The 24,683-nt window shown below is 46.9% G+C and overlaps 1 protein-coding gene across 1 annotated transcript in view; it reads left to right on the top strand.

The window, feature by feature from the left end:
- Positions 1 to 21,362, top strand: part of SERGEF (secretion regulating guanine nucleotide exchange factor) — a 247,475-nt gene extending 226,113 nt beyond the window's left edge. Inside the window, exon 11 of the mRNA XM_012804086.2 lies at positions 20,998 to 21,362. Within this exon, the coding sequence (XP_012659540.1) occupies positions 20,998 to 21,326 (329 nt within the window). The 3' untranslated portion in view covers positions 21,327 to 21,362. The remainder of the gene's footprint in view (positions 1 to 20,997) is intronic.
- The last annotated feature ends 3,321 nt before the right edge of the window (positions 21,363 to 24,683 follow it).

Raw genomic sequence — 24,683 nt, 5'->3', positions numbered from 1 at the left:
AACCTAGCAGACAGATAAGAGGTTCAGGCCCTAAAGAGAGCCTAGGCAGAATGTCAGGGTCCTTCTCAACTGGTTAGAGTCTGACTCACGCCTCTAGTCCCCTTAGTGTAGAGCACACCAATTCTGTGGCTGTACATTCCTGGGGGTGTTACCAGGGTGTCTATCAAAAGGAAATGAGCTCCTTTTCTGGGTCAGGATTGATTTGGAAATAGGCATGAGCTCAATTTGGAAACACTTTCTTTTGGTCTTCAATTCCTTCAAGTGGGAAGGCCACATAGCAAGGCCCAGAGGTGAGTTCTGTCTCCCCTCCTGGTTTACAGTCTGGCTCACTGGGCCCTTGCTTCCATTTCAAACTCAGGCCATGATCATGTCACCCTGTGGGCCACTATTTGGAAAAGCCAATCTCAGGCTGACATTCACTGCCTGTAAGGCGAGGAATTAGACTAATCAGTGGCTCTTAATTCCCCAACAAATGCAAGTGCTGTGCTAATTGCTGGGGTCCGGCTGGCAGATCCCTGGATGGCGGCATCAAACAAGAGAAGTGGTAATTTGGGGGCTGGAGTGGGGGAGGGCCTGCTTCGTTGGCTGAGCCAGTTAGAAACCATGTTACCCCTGAGTGGGCCATAGTGCAGAGAGCCAGGGCCTGGCCTCTTTATTAGCCAAGGGACTAGGTGATTTGAGTGGCTCACAAATATGGTTTGCAGGAGCTAAGCCTGAGCCAGTGCTCAGCAATTTCTTGTCCATTAATGGGTTCTGTTATTGTTGTTTCGGGGTGGGTGTTGTTTTATTTTTGGTTCATTGAGGAAGATTCCACCAACAGCTTGGCATGGCACTGCCAGGGCAGCTCATCAGGGATAAAGCATCCCGAACCTTGGTCTGCTGTTACCATGGCAACATCACATTTCCAGACTCTCCAGGCAACCTCACTGGCATCCATCTGCTGCTGTGAAAGATTCAGCAGCAGAAGGACCACTGCCCTTTCTCATTAGAGCAAGGTGTGAAGACAGGCAACCATTCACCAGGGTCTCAAAGGAAAAAAGCTGTCCCACTGATGTGGGGGCTTCCCAATGAAATAGTTATTTAAGAGGTTGTTAAAGCTTTCTGTCTGTTACAGTCTACTGGGGGAGAGCTGCAGGATCAGGGGAGAGCTGCAGGATCAGAAGAGACCTCCTGGAAGAGAAAGTGAGGGTAGAGGGGAAAAAGTCGGGGTGCAGCATGAACAAAGGCCTGGCAGGGATGGGGGTAAATGGAGTATATAGTTGGGGTGGGCAGCTGGGTTTGATGGTAAGACAAACATCAGTGGAGGTAAGCAGATGTTTGCCTCTCTAAAACCTGCAGGTTTGAGCCTGTCTGGTGAAAGCCTGATGGTGTTCTCACTCCACCCAGATTATGTCTGATTCCTTCCTCTCCTGAGGAATGGGAACTGATGGCCACGCCTCATACTCCACTTCAGTGGGCATCTCTCCCTTTCTCTCTTGGCTCACAGTTGTTCATATATCTCTTGTGCCCAGTAGAATCACTGAATCTCTATACTTTAGAAAGGAAGATGCTTGCCGAAGGCCACCTAGCAATACAGAGCCCACTGAACATAGTTAAGAACGTAGGGTCTGGACACACTGTCTTTGGTCTGAGTCCTGGCTTTCCCACTGAATTTTCAGCTAAGCCTCAGCTTCTTCAGAGGTGAAATAGTGATCCTGAACATTCCTACCCTTTGGCTTCTTGTGTATATGAAATGAGATAACAGAAATACTATAGCATAGTTCTCAGTATTTACTAAAAGCTCAAGACATGTTATTAAATATTAGCTATTTTCCATAAAAACATGGATTATCATAGTCATCTTAGCTCCTCATCTTTCCTTGTATGCATAACGTACCCGAATATCACTTTATTTGGAACTGATATTAGAAGGATGTTTGTTGACTAGGTGAATGCATGAGTGATTGGAAGAAAGCACCATCACATTGAAGGACTCCATAGCACTGGAGCGAGGCCAGGCTGAAAGTCTGTCCTCTGTAGTTCAATCTGCACAGTGAAGTGGCTTGCCCATTCAGGGCCTATCCCAGTGGCCCTATGGCACAAGACTTAGACTTCCCAGAGCTATGGGTTTGTTGAAAAACAGACAGGGTAGATTCTTCCCTATGTTGGACATGATGTATGATATTCATGGTAACTAGCAACTAAATGTATAATATACAGAAGGTTTCCACTTGCTCACTGTAGCAGTGGGATGGAGTAATAGCCCATGATGATATGGATGAAGACACTGGGGCTCCATAACAGGGAGGGGCTGGTCCAAAAGCACACAGCAAGAGAGCTGGCAGGGGGATTTCTGCATCTTCTGACTGTGGCACTGGTGGTCTGTCCAGTGGATGGATGAAGGCTTTTAGGGTCTGTATTTCTTTACAGGATGTGACCCCGGGGGGGTAAAAAACACTGTACTGGGAATCAAAATATCTTTGATAATACCTTGATTTTGGTCATGACCCTGTCACTTACAAGTTCACAACTCTTAAGTGAGTACTTTTGGTCTAGATATGCTTCCTCCTGATTTCCTTGCTTCAGGTTTACAGTGGGGCTGCTAGGGCTTTGGAAAGTCTGAAACTCCAGGTGTGTGACTGGGGAGAGGAGCACTGTCTCCATGATTTCTCGAGCTCAGCAAGGCTGCAGCCTCAGCAGGTCCAGATATGGAATCACAGCCTGGGTATGTTGAATAGTATAGTCCATTGTCTTAGAAGTAAGAGCTGGAAGGGCCCTTGGAGATCACTAATGCTGGTACTTTCAGTTCATAGGTATGGAAACTGAGTCCCTGTAAGAGGCATTGCTACTCACTCAAAATGGGCCGAGGTACTGGCAGAGCCCAGCCTCAGAGCCTAGCTCTGACACCCAGCTCCGTGCTGCCACAGTGCCGTGCTGCTGCCATCAAGGCAAAGCCTTGCATTTGCCCTTGCTCTGAATGCCTTGTTTAAATTCATTTTACAGCATCAGATAAAGAAGGAAGAGTTTCTCAGAGAACTGCGTGTATGAGGCAGTATTTTCGACAGTGCTGGTTTTCTACAACTTTTCTTATTAAAAAAGCAATATATGGCTGGGTACAGCGAATGGCTCATACCTATAATCCCAGCACTTCAGGAGGCTGAGGCAGGGAGGATCACTTGAGCCCAGGAGTTTGAGAACAGCCTAAGCCACATAGTACGACCTTGTCTCTATAAAAATTTTTTAAAAGTTTTCTGAGAAAAGTGATATATGATCATTGAAGCCAGTTTGAATAATAGAGAGATGTTCTATTTAAAAGGTAACAAATTGAGGGATATTTTTATCCCTCAGAAATACCCCAGTAAAAGTTGATGTCTTTTAGAAGGAGGCTTTAAACTAATGGTTCATCAAACCGTGCAACACTTTCTGGAAGTTTAGAGATTAAGAGAGTAATAGTTCATAGAAGCCTTTAAGGCAGCGGTGGGTTGAGACCCTTTTGTAACAATGAAAATACATCCTGCATATCAGAGATTTACATTACGATTCATAACAGTAGCAAAATTACAGTTATGAAGTAGCAACGAAAATAATTTTGTGGTTGGGGGGTCACCACAACATGAGGAACTATATTAAAGGGTCGTGGCATTAGGAAGGTTGAGAACCACTGCTGAGGACTTAATTTAGTTTTACAGACTGTAGATAGTTAGAGATACTACTACTAGTAGTGATAATAATAGTTGTTAGCATTTATAGAGTCTCCTCCAGGTAACAAGCTAATTTTTCATAAGTGTACCTATTTGATCATTAGAAGAATCCTGTAAAGTAGAGAAAACAAATATTATTTTTACATTTTGCAAATGAGAAATTTGAGCCCACAAGAGATTAAGTAACAGTAGAGCCACTAGCTTGATGTGGCAGCCCACACCTGTATTCCCAGTGACTCAGGAGGTTGAAGCAGGAGGATTGCTTGAGGACAGGAGTTTGAGACCAGCTTGAGAAAAATAGCAAGACCCCCCCCATCTCTAAAAAAAGAAAAATTAGTGGGGTGTGGTAGCACTGATGGGTTATGTTCTAAGACAATGGAGTGTACTTTTCAACGTGCCCAGGCTACTCAAAAGGCTATGATGGGAAAATTCTTTTTTTTTTTTTTTTTGAGACAGAGCCTCAAGCTGTCCCCCTGGGTAGAGTGTCGTGGCATTACAGCTCACAGCAACCTCCAACTCCTGGGCTCAAGTGAGTCTCCTGCCTCCGCCTCCCAAGTAGCTGGGACCACAGGCGCCCGCCAGAACGCCCGGCTGTTTTTTGGTTGCAGCTGTCATTGTTGTTTGGCGGGTCCGGGCTGGGGATTTGAACCCGCCACCTTAGGTGTATGTGGCTGGAGCCTTAGCCGCTTGAGCTATAGGCGCTAAGCCGATGGGAAAATTCTTGAGCCCAGGAGTTCAAGGCTGCAGTGAGCTATGTTCACACCACTGTACTCTAGCCTAGCTGACAGAGTTGAATGCTGTCTCTATAAAAAATAAAACAGTACAGCTGCTAACTTCAATCAAATACTTGGCATTAAAAAAGCAGAAGGACCTAATAAACATCTGTGAGTGAATGAATGAATGAATACATGAATGCTGACTCCTTCTAGGAAGCCACAGGAAATCATCTGGTCCAGTGGTTTTCAGACTCTGCTCTGGGAAGCTGTGATAGTCCATGGAGCCAGTTGGGAGCAGTGAGAGGCTCAGTGGTTAGGGGTCTGAGCTCAGGGCTCTGAGCTCATCCTGCTCCAACCAGAGCATCTTCGGTGTTGCCTGTTTTATGCACTGGGAGATTGAAAACCATTTAGCTAGACAAACTCCTACAGCAGTGGTTCCCAAACTCTGGTATGTGTCAGAAGCTCCCATGAAGATTCTGATAGTTGGTCTGAGATGGGCATCAGGACTCTAAAAAATAGTGGCCTACTTCTTAGAGTTGGGGAAGGTCAGACCTCGGGAGAGCATAGGCCCCACTAGGAGCCGAATCCTTGTGTACTTCATCCACTGCCCTTCCCTCTGTACCACGACTGCAGTTGAGCCAGGAAACAAGTGACGCAGCAGAGCATAACAGCAGTTTCCACAGTAATGCTTAGTGGCTTGTGTCTGTCAGGACACCTCAGACAAACACTAATCTGTACCCTCAGCTACAACTTGCTTAAAATGTTGACTACTTGTTCCATGCAAGGGGTCTTGGGGGATGGGAGGGTGGAAAGAAGGATGGTACAGTTTTGTCCTGTGCGCTTGTGCATGTGTGCACACACATACACACACACACAAATAACAAGGAGACCAGTGTGGTTGGAAGGGAGTAGCCAAAGATTAGCAGGAGAGCAGTAGGCTTAGAGAGGCAGGTGTGTTGGATCTTACAGGCTAAGGTCCAGACTTTGGATATCCTCCTGAGCTAGGATGCCATTGAAGGATTTGCACTTTGGGACATAAGTACCTGGCTTCAGCCTTACAGCCTCCAGCCCCTTTGTCTGGGAGGGAATCTGTCTCTTAGGGCTGAGCCCACAGAAGACTGAGTAGTCCCAGCTGGGGACCTGTACAGTCATGTAGGCAGGGAGCCCATCAAGACTCACCAGATCTCCCTACCTTCATCTGTGTGTTTCTTCTCAGAGCCAGACGTAAGGGCCTCTCAGGGCTGCCTGGCCAGCGGTCCTCATTTCTGAGTGGCCTCACACTCTGGGAATTAGAAGGTGTCCCAAAGGGAGTATGGCAGCCGATCTGCAGCATTTCCCACGCAAACACTGCACCCTCTGGGAATGCCACTTCTGCTGACACCCTGCCCCAGGAGAGGCGCACTGTGCCTGTGTAGACAACTTCATAGTCCTAGCTGCTCCAGGGTTCCAGAAGAATGCTACTTCCAGTGGGACTGGTAGGAGAACTTGGGTGGGTGGTTATAATTACCCAAAATGGTAATTTTCCTTTCCAATAGTTGTATGTTTTTTGAAGCATGGACAGTCACAAAGGAAATTTATATTTAGGCTTGGTGCCTATAGCACAGTGGTTACAGCGCCAGCCACATACACTAAGGGTGGTGGATTGGAACCTGGCCCGGGCCAGCTAAATAACTGCAACAAGAAAATAGCCAGGCATTGTGGCAGGCACCTGTAGTCCCAGCAACTTGGGAGGCTGAGGCAAGAGAATTGCTTAAGCCCAAGGGGTTTGAGGTTGCTGTAAACTGTGATGCCACGGCACTCTATTGAGTATGACATAGTGAAACTTTGTCTCAAAAAAACAAAAAAAAAGGAAATTTATATTTATTAGCTTGTGTAGTTTGTATGTATCCCAGTCATGGACTTCCTTCAAAAACAGGAGCTGTTAATTTAGAGTGATAAAGGCACCAAACTAGGCCTTGTCAAACCGTGAGCACAGTGTTAACCTCGCGGGCTGCCACTCATCATTCACGTGGTTTCCCGGTTCTCAGGTTTATAATCTCTTAGGCTCTCAGAGGTCTGTATTTGGGGAATATATTCATTTATTCATGTTCAGTAGGTATTTCCATCTTTAAATGTCCAAAACAGAACTGTTGATTTTCTCCCTTAAGCCTATTCCTCCCCCCGGCCTCCTCAGTTTCATAAATAGCACTACTGTCCACCCATTGCTTGAAGAATCAGTCCTGATATTCCATATCTCTCTCTGTATGTATGTGTGTGTGTGTGTATAATATCTATCAGCAGGTCTTAGAACCCTTACCTCCAAAACGGATTGTAAATCTGTCCATTTCTCTCTGTCCCCACTGCTACCAGCCTACTTGGAGCCACCTTCTTATCCTGCCTGGTCCTCTGCAATGCAGTAGCCTCCTACATCAGCTCCCTCCATTTCCCCCCAGTAATCCAGCCTTCTGAGAGCAGCCTTTTCAAATGTAAATCAGCATTATCATTCCCTGCTTAAACCCTCCAGTGGCTTCTCAGCCTACTCAAATAAACTAACTCCTCCCCAGGGATCCCAGGCCCTGCTTCCACTTCTCTCTTAAGGCCTGACTCTCCCCTGGCCCACTTGGCCCCAGACACACTATGATCACCCTCCTTACTGTCCGTGGAACTGGCAAAATTCCTTCCTTCCTACTTCTGGCCTTTGTGTTCGTCATGTCTTCTGCATGGCAAGTTCTTTCCCCAGTATGTGTTTTGCTGCTGCTTCTTGTCTTGCATGTCACAGCTCAGAGGCCACCTTTTGGGGAAGGACTTGCTGACCACCTGTCCTGCTGAGTCGTATCTGTCTATCTTGTTTTCTCTCTGACTCTTATTACTAGTTGGATTCTGCTGATTTGTCTGTCTACTTGATTGCTGTTTTCCCCCTTTGAACGTAAGCCCCTTGAGGACAGGGACTTTGTGTCTTGTTCGCTCCTGTATTCCCTGCAGCTGGAATCATACTTGAATGTTACGAGCACTCTGTAACTGTTTATCCACTTGTTCATCCTTCAGTTCTGGTAGGTGAAAAGATAAGTAAAAGAAACACAGAAGATTTGGGGGCAGCAGCAAAACTATTCAGTATGATGCTATGTTGGGAAATTAATGTCATTATATATTTGTCAAAACCCACAGAATGTGCAGTACCAAGAGTGATCCCTAATGTCAGCTATGCACTTTGAGTGCTAATGATGTGTCAGTGTGTAGGTTCATCAGCTGTAAACAAGGTGGGGCTCTGGTGCAGACGCTGATGGTGGGGAGTCTTTGTGTATGGAGGCAGAGGGTATAGGAAACTGTCTATACGTTCTGCTTAATTTTGCTGTGAACCTAAAATTTCTCTAAAACATAGCTTGTGTAAAAGGAAGAATATATTAATGTAAATTACAAGTATTGATCTATTAGTTTTTTTTCCTAATTTGTACTGTAATGATATTTTTATTGGCATGAAATTCAATAAAATTGTACTGTTTGGGGAAAAAAAGGGGGGCCTGGCGTAGTGGTTATTGCCTGTAATCCTGATACTCTGGGAGGCTGAAGAGGGAAGATTCCTTGAGGTCAGGAGTTTGAGACCAGCATGAGCAAGAGCAAGACACCCCCTGCCCCTCAGTAAAAAAATAGAAAAATCAGCCAATTGTGGTGGCACAATTGGCTGGTCTCAGCTACTAGGGAGGCTGAGGCAGGAGGATCACTTGAGACCAAGAGTTTGAGGTTGCAACAAGCTATGATGATGCCACTGCAGTCTACTCAGGTTGACGCAGTGAGAGTCTGTCTTTAAAAAGAAAAAAAAAGATAAAAGGCAGATTTTCTTCCCAAGGAGGTTTGATCCCTCTGAGGGATCAGCCACTATGTGGTCTTTCTGGGCTTACCTTGCCAGGGTGCCCATCTCCCTGAATTGTCACTGTGGCTGAGTGCTCAGCTCCCTAACTAGTAGTCCTGCTCTGTGGGAGCCAGTTGATGTGTATGGAATGAATTGAAATGAACTGGGCACAGCACCAGACACAGAGCAGGTATTCAGGAAGTATTTATTCAATGATGGGAAACCCTAGGGAGAATTCTCTCTCAGGTTTGTGCCATCTGTTCCCTTGGGAACTCTCATTTCCTTAATCTTCTTCCTACATGAGGATTCTTTTAGACCTGCCCCTGGGTTCCCAAAGAGACCTTCTCACCCCCACCCCCACTATTGCTGTAATTCCCTAGCCTCCTCTCCTGCACACTGCTGATTCCCAGACAGGCTTGCAAAGAACCATGCGGGGAAGCTCCTGGGGGAGGACCAGGCTCCAGGAATGGCAGTGTTCCAGCTGCTTCTGGGACCAGAGCTGCGTCGGTGCTCCCGCCCCTCTGCTGGTTCCCCTCCGAGAACACTGGGTATATTTAATATGATGATATTTAATGGAAACAATTTAGAGATTTCAGCCAGATCTAAACTACCTGCATACAGGCCAGGCCTGGGAGCCATGTAGTCATGCACACAGTTTAGGAGTACACATGGGCCGTGGGTTCAGCAAGAGTCAGCAGACTTGAACTTCAAGGCAGCTAATGTGGTCTCAGGCTAAACTAATACAGGTAGAGCCTTTAGGGCTATGATGTGTGCATCTTGGTGGGCTCATCATCTCTGGAGTCCTCAGCCAGTAAAGGAGCGTGCCAAGAGGAGGGGGCCCTGGATGGCAATGGGGACAGGCCACCAGGTCATACAGAGGGAGGATGTATCACCTGGAGGGAAGGAATCTGAGTGCTATCTCAGGGGACGGGAGTGCTGTCTGCAAATGCTGACGGGATTCAAATCCGAAGGTGGTGTGTGTGCATGCCCTTACTGCCCCATCTGCCAGAGCCAGGCTTCTTTTGGCAGGCAACAGGTCCCACCGGACCTGCTGGTCCATAGTCTGCCCTCGTACCGCATCACAGCGTGTACCTGACGTCCCCAGCCTGTTTCTTTATCTGTAGAGTGTGATTAAAATACTTCTTCCCGGGCTGTGGTGTTAAGTGAGATGGGTCATGCCAGAGCCCACAGCACAATGTGTGATCATAGTAGGCCCTTAAGAGGGTTAGTTTCCTTTTCTGTCCCCTGTCCTAGGGTTGCCGGTAAGCCCCAAAAGCCAACAGTTCTAACAGAGAACACAGAATTCAGAAAGACAGTCTGTGGGGAGGATTTCAGTTGTTTATAAAACAGGCCAACACGTTTCCACCTTGTAACTTCTAAATCCGTCATCCCTAGCTCTCTAGATCTAAGAATAGTCATGCGCTGGAGCCAACGTGCCATAGCACGCTCTCTCCGCAGGTGACTGAGGAAGTGTGTCCACACCAGCCACAGCAGCCTCCTACTCTGGGGGAGGGTGGGGAGGGCCGGCCTCTGCCTTTCCAGCTTTTCTCTCCCATTGTTCCAAATACTGCCTGGGTGGGCTGCTGTCACATGGGGAGCCTGCAGTGGTGCAGGGGGGGTGGTGGAGTGCAGTGGGTGGAGACCTCTGGCATGGTATTCCTCTGGCCTCTTTCCTCCCAGGTAAAGGGAATGGGATTAAACAAGAACTGAACAACCTTTTGAGTAATGGGCTTCTAAAAGAAGTTCCAGACTGGTCCGTGGCCTTGCAGCTTTAACCCTTCAACACATTTTTGCTTATCACCTGAGCCAGGGCCATTTCTCTGTCTGGTCTGAAGGCCAGCCTGAGGAGTGTGTGCCCCTCCACCCTGTTCTTTGGTCTCCGCCTTCTTCTCTCTCTTTCATGCCCACTCATAGCACATACAAGTTCTTCTGGATCCCAAGAACTTTTGAGATGTCTCAGCCCAGCCTTGCCACCTGTAGCCCCTCACCAGCAGGGGCTGAGCTCCTGCAGCAGGACACCAGGCGTCTTCTAGAGCAGCCTTCCAGTCACTGCAGCATCCCTCCTGATGGTGAGTGGAAATCAGGCATTCCCGGGGCTGCTTCTGCCCACATCCATCAGTTCTCTTTTGGTCGTCTGAGGTGCTCACTTCGGTGGCACATACACTAAAATTGGTTCTCTAAGGAAGAACAAGCAGCTCTATTCTCTCACTGGCCATTCATTCTTCTGTCTGTTCATTCATACAGCAGTACTCACTGAGCACTGATGTTTGCCAAGCACTGTTCAGGTGCTGGGACAGAGCAGCAAACAGAGTCCCTGCTCTCAAAGAGCTTGTGTTTTGGGTAAGAGAAATAGATAATAAAATAATAAATTGTAGGCTCAGCCCCTGTGGCTCAAGTGGCTAAGGTGCCAGCCACATACACCTAAGGTGGTGGGTTCAAATCCAGCCTGGGCCTGCCAAACAACAATGATGGCTGCAACCAAAAAATAGCCAGGCATTGTGGCGGGCGCCTGTGGTCCCAGCTGCTTGGGAGGTGGAGGCAGGAGACTCGCTTGAGCCCAGGAGTTGGACGTTGCTGTGAGCTGTGATGCCATGGCACTGTACCCAGGGGGACAGCTTGAGGCTCTGTCTCAAAATAATAATAATAATAATAAATTGTAAAAAATAAGTGAAGAAAAATAAAGCAGGTGGAGAGACAGAGACAGGAGGAGGGGTAGATTGCTATTTCATACAAACAGAGTTGTCAGGGAAGGCCTCTCAGATAAGGTGATACTTTAACAAATATCTGAACAACATGAAAAAGTGAGCCTTCGGGTGTCAGGGGAATAGCAAACTGCAGCAATAGCAGTGCAAAGGTTCTGACGCCAGTTCTCTAAAGAACAGTGAGAAAGTCAGTGTCGCCGTGGTAACATCAGCAGAGTGGAACGTGGTAGAACATGGCATCAGAGAAGGAGCTGGGGACCAGCTGTTGTTTATTCTGAGTAAGGGGAGAAGCCATTGGAAGGTTCTGAACAGAGCAGTGCTGTGTCTGACAGGTTTTTACAGGATCCCTCAAGTTGCTCTGGGGAGAACAGACCACAGGAGGCAGCAGAGAGATCAGCTGGGAAGCCCCGGAGAGGCAATGCGGCTGGTGAGAAGTGGCCAGATTCCAGCTGTGTTTAGAGCATTACCTTCCTAAATCCCTTCTTCCACAGGCCCTCACTGTCTCTTGTCGGGTGGGCAGCCAGGGCCTCTTGGCCAGCTGCCCTCACCTCCCTCTACTCTCACTCCGTTCTCAGTGTGGCTGTGGGTCCCATTCTAGAGGGGACGCGCAGCAAGCCTGCTGCCACATGTAGCCTTCTTTGAGGCAATGTGGGCCACAGATCCAGAACATCTCCAGAGTAATTCTGTGGGCCATTCCTGACTGGAAGAGCTGCTTTCTGCTGTTTAGCTGCTGCCTCAAAAGTGTCATTGGCCTGGGGAGTAATAGATGGATGAAGTCTTGAAAGGGCCTGTCTTATTCCATTTTCTGCTGCTATAGCAGAATATCACAGACTAGGTAATTTATAAAGAAAAGAGGTTTATTTGGCTTATGATTCTGGAAGTTGGGAAATCCAAAGTCAAGGGGCTACATCTGGTGGGGACCTGCTCGCTGTGTCATAACATGGTCAAAGGACAAGCAAGCAGGCAAGACAGAAAAACGGGAACTGACCTCCCGTGATAACCTACCCACTCCTGCAAAAATGGCATTAATGCATTCATGAGGGTAGAGCCTTCACGACCTAATTATTTCTTAAAGGTCCCACCTCTCAACATTGTTGCATTGGGGATTAAATCTCTAACACATGCATTTTGGGGGATCCATAGCAGGGCTCAACACTGACAGTGTCTCTTCTCTTAGCCAAGCCCAACAGGACCACTGTCTTCACAGCCATTCTCATGGCTATTCTCTGCAGGGGCTGCCCTTTTCCTGGGTCGGTATGACCAGAGACAGAGGCATACAGCTGTCTGTTCTTGATGCCTATGGTTAGCAGGCTACTTGGGCCATAGGGAATAAAAGACAGGCAGCCAGGCACAGGGATAGGGTGGATGGCACCTGCTCTCAGCAGGCCCAGAGGGTGGGCCTCTCCTCTGCAGACAGCACAGGGGATTGGGGAAAATCATGGGCAAGGGGAAGGCTCAGATGCGTTCACCTCTACTTGGTAGCTATATCCCAAGTGCCTTTCCTGTGCATCTGAGGCCTGATCAATGAACCAGCAGTTACAAATAGATACACCTTTATGCTTGAGGGGTCTGGGTACCATTGGGGGTCCGAGGAAGTGAAACTAATAGCCTTCCAACAGCCCAGCGGGACCCACTCTTACACCCAGACACAATTCACTTCTGCAAGAAAATAAACCATTGGGATTAATGCAGGTAGCACACAGTGGATTCAATGGGTAAAGTTTTTTCTCTTTTTTTGAGACAGGGTCTGGTTCTTTTGCCCCAGCTAGAGTGCAGTGGCATCATCATAGCTCACTATAACCTCAAACTCCTAGGCTCAAGCGATCCTCCTGCCTCAGCCTCCCAAGTAGCTAGAGGCGCACTACAGGCATGCACCATCATGCGTGACCTCTATTTAAAGCTGGTGAACTCTTATCTTTTAAAACTCAGTTAAGAATTAACCTATGGAATGTTCATTGACCTTCTGCCCCCCATAGAGCATATCATCCTTTCTTCTATGCTATCTCTGTCTCTTAAAAACACCTTTTTTTTAGGGACAGAGTCTCACTTTGTTGCCCTTGGTAGAGTGCCATGGCATCACAGATCACAGCAATCTCCAGCTCTTGGACTTAAGTGATTCTCTTGCCTCTGCCTCCCAAATAGCTGGGACTATAGGTACCCACCACAACACCCAGCTATTTTTTGTTGTAATTTGGCTGGGGCCAGGTTTGAACCCACCACCCTGAGTATATGGGGCTGGCGCACTACTCACTAAGCCACAGGTGCTGCCCAGAAACTCTTTTTTAATCATCACCATGTGTTATTGCTTTTTAAAATATTTGAACAGTACATAACAAAGAAAATGAGTCTCCCTTTCCCCCATTTCTCCCTCTCTTCCTCAAAGACTCTTTTCAGTTTAGGATGTATTCTTTAGGGTACAAAAGATGCATGGGGACTTTACCTAACTTTATGTTTTAAAAGTTTTCATATGTAGGATTTACATAACTTTTATGTTTTAAAAAGTTTTCATATGTAGGATCAAACTCTAGATGTTTGGGGGTTCTCAGCCTTTTGCAGTTACAACTAGTGCTACGGTAAGCACTGTTGTCCACGCTTCCTCGTGTAACATGCCGCTAGCTCCCGGAGTCACCTTCTCCCATGGCTGTCTTTCCCAGTGGACTGGGGGCCTTGAGTGCACAGAAAGAACTTTCCCCTTCTCTGAGTCTTGTGTGCAGCATGGGGCCTAAGCCAGAAAAGGAACCCACGTGATGAAATAAAGGGACTCAGTTTGGACAAGAGCATGACAATGTGAATGGTCTGGGTGAATTCAGGGAACAGACAGCACACTTGTGGGGCTGGGACACTGAGTGGGAAAGGGGTGACAAGGCCAAGAGGAATAGACCACAGAGGCCCTGGGAGCCAGAGAAGGGGCCTAGACTTGGTCTGGGATGGGGGGACCAGGAAATATTCTGTGGGAAGACCTAGACCAGGCTGTGTGTTTTTTTTGTTTTTTGTTTTTCCTAGATTGCTCTGGAATCACAGCTCACAGCAACCTCAAACTCCTGGGCTAAGTGAATCTCTTGCCTCAGCCTCCCAAGCAGCTGGGACCACAGGCACCTGCCACAACACCTGGATATTTTTTTTGTTGTTGCAGTTGTTGTTGTTCTAGCAGGCCTGGGCCGGGTTTGAACCCACGAGCCTGGATGTATGTGGCCAATGCCCTACCCACTGAGCTATGGGCACCACCCCAGGCTGTGTTTTCAATCTGATCCCTCCATCCCCCAGGTCAGTGGCCTCAGAGTAAAGCGTAAAGTAGCTGTTGCAATTGTCCAGGCTGGAGAGGTGAGGATCTGACCCTCTTTTTCTATTCGGAAGTTGCTATCTACACCCAAAGCACTTTAGGAGACCTGAATTCTGGCTTCCTCATTCACTGTTCTGTGTTCACTGTAGAATGCTGGAGACCATCAAACTAATTGCTGCCAGAAAGATGGAATCCTTGTGAGCTTGGGTGTCTGGACATCCAGAAATGGTTCCCAAACTGGCCCTGCTCCAAGGCCATCTCCATCCACCCCAACATGTACCAGCTTCCTGAATCCAGAATGTTCCTCTCTGTGAGGGGAATCCAACAGAACGTTCCTCTCTGCTCAAACCTCACCCTCCTTTCTCTCGGCTTGATATTGTAGAAGAGCAGCAATACCAGTGTAGGTTGAGGCTCTGTGACCTCTTGGACAGGAGGAGATATCATGACCACTCAGCTGTCTGACCTTCGCACCACCTCTTCCTCCTCTTCCCACCACCCCGCCGCCCCAGCTCACAGGCCCAATGAGATTCCTATTCCTCTGCATGGGGTCTTTCTCTTGCCAGCTGCAGCTCTGGCCTTCCATCACTGACCTTGTCCCCACCCAGGTGGCCTGTTACTGTGTGCCATTCCTTAATTACCTAGAAAGCAGTGTTTTTGCTGGAGAGAACAGTATAATAATGGAAGAGGGCCTGGGCCCAGATTGTCTGGGGTTGGAATCCAGCATCATTTCTTACTGGCTGTGTTACCTTACACAGTTCATGTCACTTCTCTGCAAAATGGGGATAATATTAGATTGTACCTCAAAGATTTCTTGTAAGGATTCAGTGAATTAGTATTAGGAAAGTGTTTATCACAAGGCCTGGTATACACCAAGTATTCAGTGATTCTATTACCACTTTTTACATGGTTTGGAACTAGTGACGGAGCCTGAGATTTGGGAGTTCTGGCCTGGATTCTAGTCCTGACTAGAATGGCTGTATGACCACAGACAAGTTATTTTCCCTCTCTGAGCCTAGTTACCTTATCTGTAAAAGGGAGGTAATAACACCTCAGAGGGTTGCCAGGAAAATTAGGGTGACATTTGTATGAAACTGAGAAGCACTATTTCTATGTTGCAGTCCTCGTCCTCATGGTCAGGGATGATGGCTTCAGTTCTAGCCATCACATCCACATTCCCAGTGACAGGAGGGAAGAGGGATGAGGAAGGAGGCAGAGGGGTGTATCTATCTGTCTTTTAAGGAAAGGTCCCATAAAAGCTATTACAGAGCATTTTGGTTTGGTCACACCCAGGCGCAAGAAAGGTTGGGAGATATGTCTTTATTCTGTGGTTCAAGAGACAACCAGGAGGCCCTGCACACATGCTCAGGTGATTCTCACTGCTTGGCAAGGCCCTCCAGCAGAAATACTGTCTCCTACCTAGCATTGGGCTACAGTCCCGGCACCATAAGGCCCTATGAAGACCCATGTTGCCAAAAAGCTCAAGCAGGTGCCACAAGGCCTGAACAGATTTGGGTATTATGTCTAGCTTGTGCCAGGGACCCTGCCAGTCTTGAGGTTCTGCTGCCTACAGGTCTGTTAGACTGACGCAAGTGTGGTGGGCTGCAAGCTCCCTTACTTGTCACAGCCTAGAGAGCCCTGTGAGCAAGGGGCCTAAACTCCAAGGGGTAAGGGAATCCCTCTGTAAATATGGGGCTCTCCACCCAAGGTTCAGCTAGGTGCTCCTGGACCACTAAATCTCTATCAATCAAGTGGGATTTCAGTGTCCTCGAGGACCTGGCAAGTGCCAGGCACACTGCAGAGAGCCCTGTAAAAACCAGAAATCATCCTCTAACTTACCCGTTTTGAAAACTGGATATTCCGTGTTCCAGTTAGCTTAGGGAGCCACTCTTCCTCCTTCCTCTCATCTGTTGTCTACATGAGAATACTCCACACGGTAGTATCTTGCTGAGTCAGGTCCTGGGGCCATGTTGCCTTTACTGTGCCCCTGAAAAGGTGTTCCTAAGTGAGGCTGGGGCAGGGGTGAAGCCTATTCAGAAATGCTGGAGAGCTCATTCTGAAAGATGTCCTGCTGTCGGTCCTTCTGCTAAGGGGATCACCAATCCTTTGCTTTGAGAGTTCCTCCAGGAGGCTTGTGTAAAGTGTTTGGAAACCCCAAAGTTCTTGCCATTCTACCCTGGGCCTTCCTCTGCTGCTGCCTCTGCCTGTCCCCTGTGCCTTTTGCCACTGGTGTGGCCTTCCTTTGCCTTTTCCTCCTTCCCCCATGGTTGCTTCCCATGTGGGTTTGAGCCGTCACCATGTGTCCGGCACTGTACTGGAGCATTAATCCTCCTCCTGGCAATGTGTGAAGTAGGTGGGGACATCAGTATCATTATCACACAGCTGTGTGGTAACATGGGACCCAGGACAGCATGGTGTAATCCATAGCAAATAGTATAATGTATGTATGTACCACGAGTCAGCAAACTCTGACCATATCTGACATGTGGCATGTTTTTGTACGACACTGCAAGCTAAGAATGATTTTTAAAGGGTTGTAAAAAAGAATAATAGGAGACAGAGACCTAATGTGACCCTTAAGCCTAAAATATTTCCTACCTGACTTTTAGAGAATAAGCTTGGCAAGCCTGCTATACATATACAATATGCAGACTTTAGCATAGATTCTGGAGCTGTCACCACTGCCTGGGTTCTAAAGCCTCAATTGTATCAACTACAAAATGAGAATAATCTGTAGAATATGCCTGCCTTACGTGGTTGTTAGAAATAAATGAGAGAAAGCACCTAACCCCAAGTAAGCTTTCTTTGGAAGTAATGGGAAAGACATTTCTGGGCCTTTGCCAGGCTTCTCGACCCAGTGGGCATGAAAATCTTGGCTCCAGGCCTCCAGCTACCCTGGCCCTGAGCACAGCTTCCTCAGAGTGTGTTCCCTTTGGCAGGAGGAAAGGGACCTGCCAGCTGCCCATTGTGCTGCATCCTGCTGGTAGGTCAGTTCTGCCTTCCTCCCACCCCCATCCCTGCTGATGGTCAGCTGGTGCCGCTCACCAGGGCCGGGCACAAAGCCCACACCAGGTGCCCATTAGGCCCGAAGGTACCCAGCCTCTTCCACTGTCTCCACTTTGTGCTTCGGATCAACCTGGCCGAAGCTCCTGCTTAACTGTAGGAGATGTGGCCTGGGGTTCATCCTCTCTGTGTGCACTTCCTCATTTGCAGGCCAAACGGGCAGACATCTGTGTTTCCCCAGACCCAAGCTTTTGGCCAATGATCCCTTCCTGCTAAGGAAAAGGAAGGGTAATCCCAGGGCCCAGCCAGCCTCCTTCCCTTGAAAGAGTGGTCTGTATAACAGATTTTCAGTGCATAAAGAGTAAAGATTGCAAAATTCAAATCATTGAAAAATCAGAAAGAATAGTTTCCAATATAGATAAGGATAGGCTTTCAAGTCTTGTAAGCCACGGAAGCAATTGTAACACAAAAGATCAAATTGTACTACATAGAAGAAAAACTTATCAAAAGGTTTAAGAGAAAATTGTAAGTCAAACTGAGAAAAAATGTTCATGCCGGATGTGGCAGAAAAAGAATATCCTTAAAACAAAAATCTTTAAAGCAACAAAGCTCTTAATGGGTAACAACAACAATAACAAATACTTATGTGGTTGGTGCTATATGCCAGATACTCTTCTATGTATTTTATACATATTTTACTTACTGATTTAATCCTTGTGAACAAGTCTGTGAGAAAGATACCACAGTTTTATTCTCATTTAATGGATGAGGAAACTGAGGCATAGGGAAGCTAAGTAACTTTTAGTTCCCGAGTGCCCAGAGTGACACAGTTAATGAATGGTGAAGCAGAGATTTAAATCAAGTCTATCTGGCTCTTGAGTCTGAGCACTTAAAGTCTTCCATACTAACCAGGAAAAAGATACGAAACAGACAGTTCACAAAAAAGAAACTGTAAATATCGGAGAAACATAAGAATTATTTTTCAATAATTCAAAAAAAAAGTAGTCAAAAAAGTAGAAAATTAAAACAACGAGACACCATTTTTGTGTTTAGGAAGAATTTTAAACATTGTAACGCTAGTACATACTATCTGGAGTGAGGCAGAGACTTCCGCAGATGGCTAAAGTTATAGTCAAGTGGCCTTTCTATTGTGGCAGGAATCAAAACAGCGCTCAGAAGCCTCAAAAATGTCTATACCTTTTGACCAGGAATTCCCATCCTAAAAATCTAATTTAAGAAAATAATGAAAGAGACAGACAAAAACTCGTATGTGAAGATGTTCACAGTAATGCTATACAAAATCATGAAAAATAAGAAACAACCTACATATCTGATAATGGGATACAGGTTCAGTAAATTGTTTAATTCCATAATGGGTAATTAGGCAGCCATTAGAAATAAATTTGTAACAAAAGACACCATAAACAAAGACATGACAGACCGCTGGGAGAAGAAGTGCACATAACAACAAAGAATTACGTAAACAAAGAACACACAAACAAAACTTAACAAATCAGTAAGGAAAGCCAAACAGGCAAAGGATGTGAATAGGCAGTTCAACTTACAGGGCTAATAAAGCCCTACTTGGTCTCGCTAGTAGTCAAGGAAATGCAAACTAATTAAATGTATTTATCAAAATAGCAAGAGTCTAAAGGAAAAGATGTAGGGAAATAAATCCGTATCTATGGCTGGGAGGCACATAAATGACTGCAGCCGTTGGAGAACCATGCGGCCATACTTAACTAAAATTCAACACGCGATTCCCCTAGGAATCCCATACACTTCTAGGGATTACCCTGTACAAAACATTAGTTTGTACAAGGAGAGGTATTCAAAGATGTTCATTTCATCCCTGTCTATAATAGCAACCATATTAGTATTATTGTTGTATCATATTATCACCTATTATATTTTAAATTGTATAACAAACAGCAGCAATGATTATTTTTAAAGAACTGTGCATCAGACAGGATAGGAATAAGTGAAATATGATGAATATACATAACGGGATACTATTCACAGTTAAAATGAAAAGAAATGAACTAGATCCATAACCATCAGCTTAGGTAAATTTCAGAAACAATGCTAAGTATAAAGAGCAAGGGGCAAAAGGGTAGATATCGGAATGACACTATTTATATAAATCTTGAAAACAAACTTAAAAATATCACGCTAAATATCACATATGTAAGAGCACATATATGTAGAAAATATAAAACAAGCGTGTAAGTAATGTATACCAAATTCAAAAGAGTGGTTGCTTGTTGGGGAGGATTGCATGGGGGGCAGGAATGGGATACTGGGATACTTACTGTGTCTTAATGATTTTTTGAAGGGGGAAGTATTGAAGCAAATATGGCAAAATGTTAACTTATGTTCTAAATCTGAGCGGGGATATGTGCCTTCTGTTACATTATTTTCTGTACCTTTCTGCATATTGAGTTACTTCAAAATTTCAAACAAATTATTATTATTATTTTTTATTGTTGGGGGTTCATTTGAGGGTACAAGAAACCAGGTTACACTGATTGCATTTGTTAGGTAAAGACCCTCTTACAATCGTGTCTGGCCCCCAAGAGGTGTGAGTGATTTACGATTCCATGGAGAATGTTTGTGTTATAATGTGAAGGGATAAAAGCTGGACAGAAATACACACAAATGTTTATAAATTTCACAGATTAAAAGTTTGAAAGAGATACTCAAAGATAAAAAGTATTTTTTATGACAACCACAGAAACAGTGGCTGAGTTTAGACCCTAGGAGAGGGTCCAAACCAGGAAGAGGTGCTGTGATGGAGTGGAAGTGTCCCGGGCTCGAGTGCTGGCTTGACTACTTTCTGGCTGTACGACTCTAAGTTTGTTTATTCTTTTATCTATTCAAGACACACCTTGAACACTACCACGTACAAGGCACTGTGTTAGAGATACAGCAGTGAACAAAACATACGCGCTCCTTCCACTCCCACACAGCATACAGCCTAGTGAAGAGGAGACAGTAAACACATCCCCACTCAGCTGTCACTACCAAGCACAAGGTCCTCATGAGGGGAGGTACAAGGGCAGTGCTGAGAATCTAACTGGATTGGGTGGCCAGAGAACCTGGCCTCTGAGTGACACTTAAACAGGAATCAATTGGATGAGGAAATCTGGGAACCCAGCAAAGCGAGGACTTTGAGAGGAAGGAAGGCCCTACAGGACATATTTAAAGAACCAAAAGAAAGGCAGGATTCTTGCTGTAATAAGGAGTGGGAGAGTTGTGCAAGGAGAGGCCAGCAAAATAGGGGCCAAGTCACTGAGGGCCCCTTGGGCTAAGGTAATGCTTCCATAGGGACTGTGGAAAGTCCTTGAAGGGTTTTAAGCAGCAGGGTGATGCATGATTAGGTTTATAATTGTCACAGATCACCCTGATGCTCTTTGAAGATCAGAGTGGGTGGTGAACAACCCCAGGTAGTTGGCAGTGGCAGTGGAGAGAGAGAGAGAGATGTGGTCAAAGACTTAAGACATTTTTGGAGGCATCATCAGCAGGTATTGTTGGTAGATTATCTGCAGAGGGTGAGGGAAGGGCCAAGGAGGAAAGCTGGGCATGGGGCAAGAAAAGCTGTGGTTGGTGGGAATGGGGAACGCTGGGGTGGCAGGCAGCGAGACAGGGAGAGCCAGCTGTGCCAGGAGATCTGCAGCTTTGTCAGCTTTGTGCCTGTGAGAACTGGGGTTTATGATAATTTCTGCACCCTCAGGGTGAGTGCCTCAGCCTGCTCTCCAGACCTTTTCTACAGCCATCTTTCTCTCCTTCACAGGTGGGACATGTTACTCTTGGGGCTGGAATGAACATGGCATGTGTGGAGATGGCACTGAAGACAACATCTGGGCCCCAAAGCCTGTACAGTCTCTGTGGTCGTCACTAGCACTTCTTGTGGGCTGTGGCGCTGGCCACTCCCTGGCCCTCTGCCACCTGCCAGCATGCCCTGCACCAGGCCAGGATCCCAAGGTCACCTACCTTGCCCCAGGTGCCACCGAGGACACTGCATCTCAGGAAGCCATGGATAAAGAGAGAAACTGGAAGGGAAAACAATCAGAAACTTCAACCCAAAGCCAATCTGACAGGTCTGTAAATGGGGAACTGTGATAGAGAACTTTGAATAAAGTGTCTTTCCCACCAAAATGCTCCAGAGAATTGCTTGTCCGGTTGTGGGGTTGGCCTGAGACAGGCTCAGATTGCACCATTGGCTGGGCTGACCACCCACCAGGAATGATGGAGGCTGCCTGTCTGGTGTCTGGGGCTCAAGGAGACAAACATTGTTTCAACTCAGCAGGTGAGAATGAAGGTTTAGGTCCTCGCCACAGGGCATGGAATGCTAAAACACGCAGGAAGGCTCCAGCAGTCCCTACCTGGTGGAGACAGAAAATCCAGCCCTATGGTTGTTTTGGTCCCACAGCCTTTGATTCAGGAAGACAAGGGTTTCTAAGCCATGCTTAGAGCAACCACAAGCCACTCTTTGGGTCAGAGCCCAGAATGTTTGCTGGTTCAAGGCTATTGAGGCACCCTGATTGGATGGCTGGATACTTGGACAGGAAAGAGCTCTTGTCTTTGTGACAAAGCCAAGGAAAAAGGTTCTGGAATGGAGGTGGAAGGTAGTAGAAATGAGTACGTGGAGGAGGAGTTAAGACTTCTGGGAGGACCCAGTGAAGGAAACCCTTGGGACAGAAAAGAAGTTTAGAACCAGTGAAACTCTCAGAATATTTATGTCTTTAAGTCAGTGGGAACTCTGGAGCTAGTCTCTGTGAATGTAATTGCCAAGCTCTGCAGTTTCCGATGAGGGACACACCACAGCATGGGAAGGGGAGTCTATAGAGACAGCAACATCAAAGATTCCTGACACCTGCCCCCTCAGGGCCCTAGCCACTGTAGGAGGAGAGATGGGAACCAGGCCACAGTGGTATCTGTGGCTCTGAGGGACATAGCACCTCTCTCTCTGTTGTGATGGGTAACAGGTCCTTGGCCAGAAGTGCACTTTCCCTGGAGGACTGTGTGGCAGTGTCACCAGCTAAGTGGCCTAGGTCTGTGGTTTATTCCATAGTGCCTTCCCTTTGTGACTCAGCAGAGTTTGGGTCTGGGAAGGCTCCAGTAGCTTTACACTTACAAAATCCCAGGACATCAAAGCTAGAGGACCCTAAATGACCATTTAGCTAGTGGCCTTCAAAGTGCATTCTTCAGAGCCCTAAAAGTCTCCTGAGAACTCAGTGGCCACCTGTGGGCTATGGGCCAGGCTAAGCAGACAGGTTTAGTTTCCCCACCCCCCTATTCCAAGCAGCCTTAATGTTATCTGTATATTATATGTTTTGCTTCAAGTAAGATTTTATTTGACAAGAGGTCTTTGAGAAAGTTAAAAACCACTGACCTTATCCAACTTTTTCATTGTTCATGTGGGAAAACAGAGGCCTACAGAGGAGAAGGGACCATCTTAAGGCCATGTGCCTCACTCCCAATCCAGGGTCTTGATTGGGAATTGACCCAACCAGGGTCCTGAGCTAAACAAGGGTAGGATGGAGAGTAGCCCTGGGACCAAGAGTGGGTTATGCTCAGGAGAATAGGAATAAGGACCGTCCTGACCTCCCCAGACCTAAATCTAGAAACCTCCCACAGTATTGGCTGACCATTAACATCACGCATGGAGTCCTCTCAATATTGCACCCTAGAAACATGGCTGCTCCAGCTGGCAAAGCCTTTGGCCCCCCCACCTCCCAGAGCCAATAGAGGCCAGTGCACCCTCCAAGCACTTCTGGAGTGGAAAGAAGGATATCTCTATGCACTCTGAGCTGATCTTGCCAAGGTAACCAAGCCTACAGAACTGGAACAAATTGGATGGCTAAGAGATGACTCACACAAGGTCACGGGCCTCCACTCATGATCCTATAGGTTGGTGTTCAGCATCAGACAGGTCAGAAGGCAGACCCACACTGGATAGTACTCAGGCCCATACCTCCTAGACGGTTCCCACTCACAGAGAACTGACTCACTCAGAGTTGCAGTGCAGTGCTCCCTCCTACCTCCTTCAGCCCCTGCTGGAAGAAACAAAATCCTGAGTCCTAATGCCTCTCCCAAGAGTTCCTTGTGGGGACCAGAAAGGAGTGCCTAGGCTCCTTCCCAGGCTAAAACAGGATCAGGTGGTACATCAGCCCTAAACCCTTTGATCCAGAACCTCAGACTCTCAGAACTGAGTCAAACCCTTTGTGGAAGCAGGCAGGGCAAAGATAATCCACACGTGGAAAAACAAGTGGTTCTTGGCATGAGTAGACACTGTAGACCGTCCCCTCACCTCAAGTGTCTCCATCTGGCCTTTTCTGACAGTGGTGGATGGGCTTTGTCCAAGGCATTTCCCTGGCTCGATCTGAGGAGTGTGTGAAAGTGAGTGAGGAAGTGCTGACAGTATCTCCCAGATTTTTTTCTGGACACTGTGGTTGCTATTGGTCACTCTCAGACTTTGTGTATGTTCAAGTCCCTGATAGACCACAAACTCTTTGAGAGTAAGGGACGAGGTCTTAGACAATTCTGAATGCCCTTTACCAAGGATGGGTCCTGGTACAAAGGAAGTGCCTAAAAAGTGTAGAATGGACTTGTCAGTACACCTTTAGCTTCAGCATGGAGTGGGGAAGTTAAATGAGTGGGCTCTGTGATCCTCTTATCTCCCCCCACCCTCTGCTATTAGCCCTTTGAGAACTATGCTGTGATAGCATAACTGACAGTCAACAGCAGCATCATTCACTAATTAGCTACTGATCTGTAGGAGCAATGGTATTTGAGAAAATATCCATTCATTTTCTGAACTTATTTTTTCCTGGTCACAACTAAGTAAACTAGTCTTCATGTTTCTCCTGTGTGAAAAGGCAGACTGCAACGGGCCCCCTTGTGTGCTCACAGGTCTTTCGCCTGGCCCCTGGAGTGACGGTTAAAAGTCGAGCTCATACTAGATGTAGCTGGGACGTTTCCATCCCTACCTACCACACTTACTCTCCCCTCCTGATCACAAGCAGTCCTCTTCCCTTGACAACCCCCCTACCGTTGGCCCTGATGGATTGTGAGGACCATCAGACCAACTTTGCATGAGATTTTGCTCAGAATGATAAATCCCTGCCCAGGCTGCTCATCATGCCCCAGGCATTCACCACTTCTGACTGAAGTGACTTAGTGATAAATTAAAATTGGGTGTTGGTGAGTTAGTGGGGTGCTAGAGGGAAGTCCCAGGTCCTAAGGCACATATGTACAACTACCATGAGTTTATTAGTCTCAGAGTACGTGGAACACAGAGGCAGGGGGTGGAAGTGGGAGTGAAGGGGAGAGGAGTAGAGAGGTAGACCTCACAAGCCAATGGAAGGAGCAGAAACTTCATTCTTAGGGCAGTGGGATATTTAAGCAGGAGAAGGAGATTGTCCAGTTGCATGTGTGGGAGACATGGGGCAGGATATGAAGTGGCCCTTTCTGTCA

This window comes from Otolemur garnettii, unplaced genomic scaffold (assembly GCF_000181295.1).
Source record: "Otolemur garnettii isolate 467f Iridium unplaced genomic scaffold, OtoGar3 scaffold00001, whole genome shotgun sequence".
Taxonomy (NCBI): Eukaryota; Metazoa; Chordata; class Mammalia; order Primates; family Galagidae; genus Otolemur; species Otolemur garnettii.
This window is presented reverse-complemented; position numbering and strand designations above follow the sequence as displayed.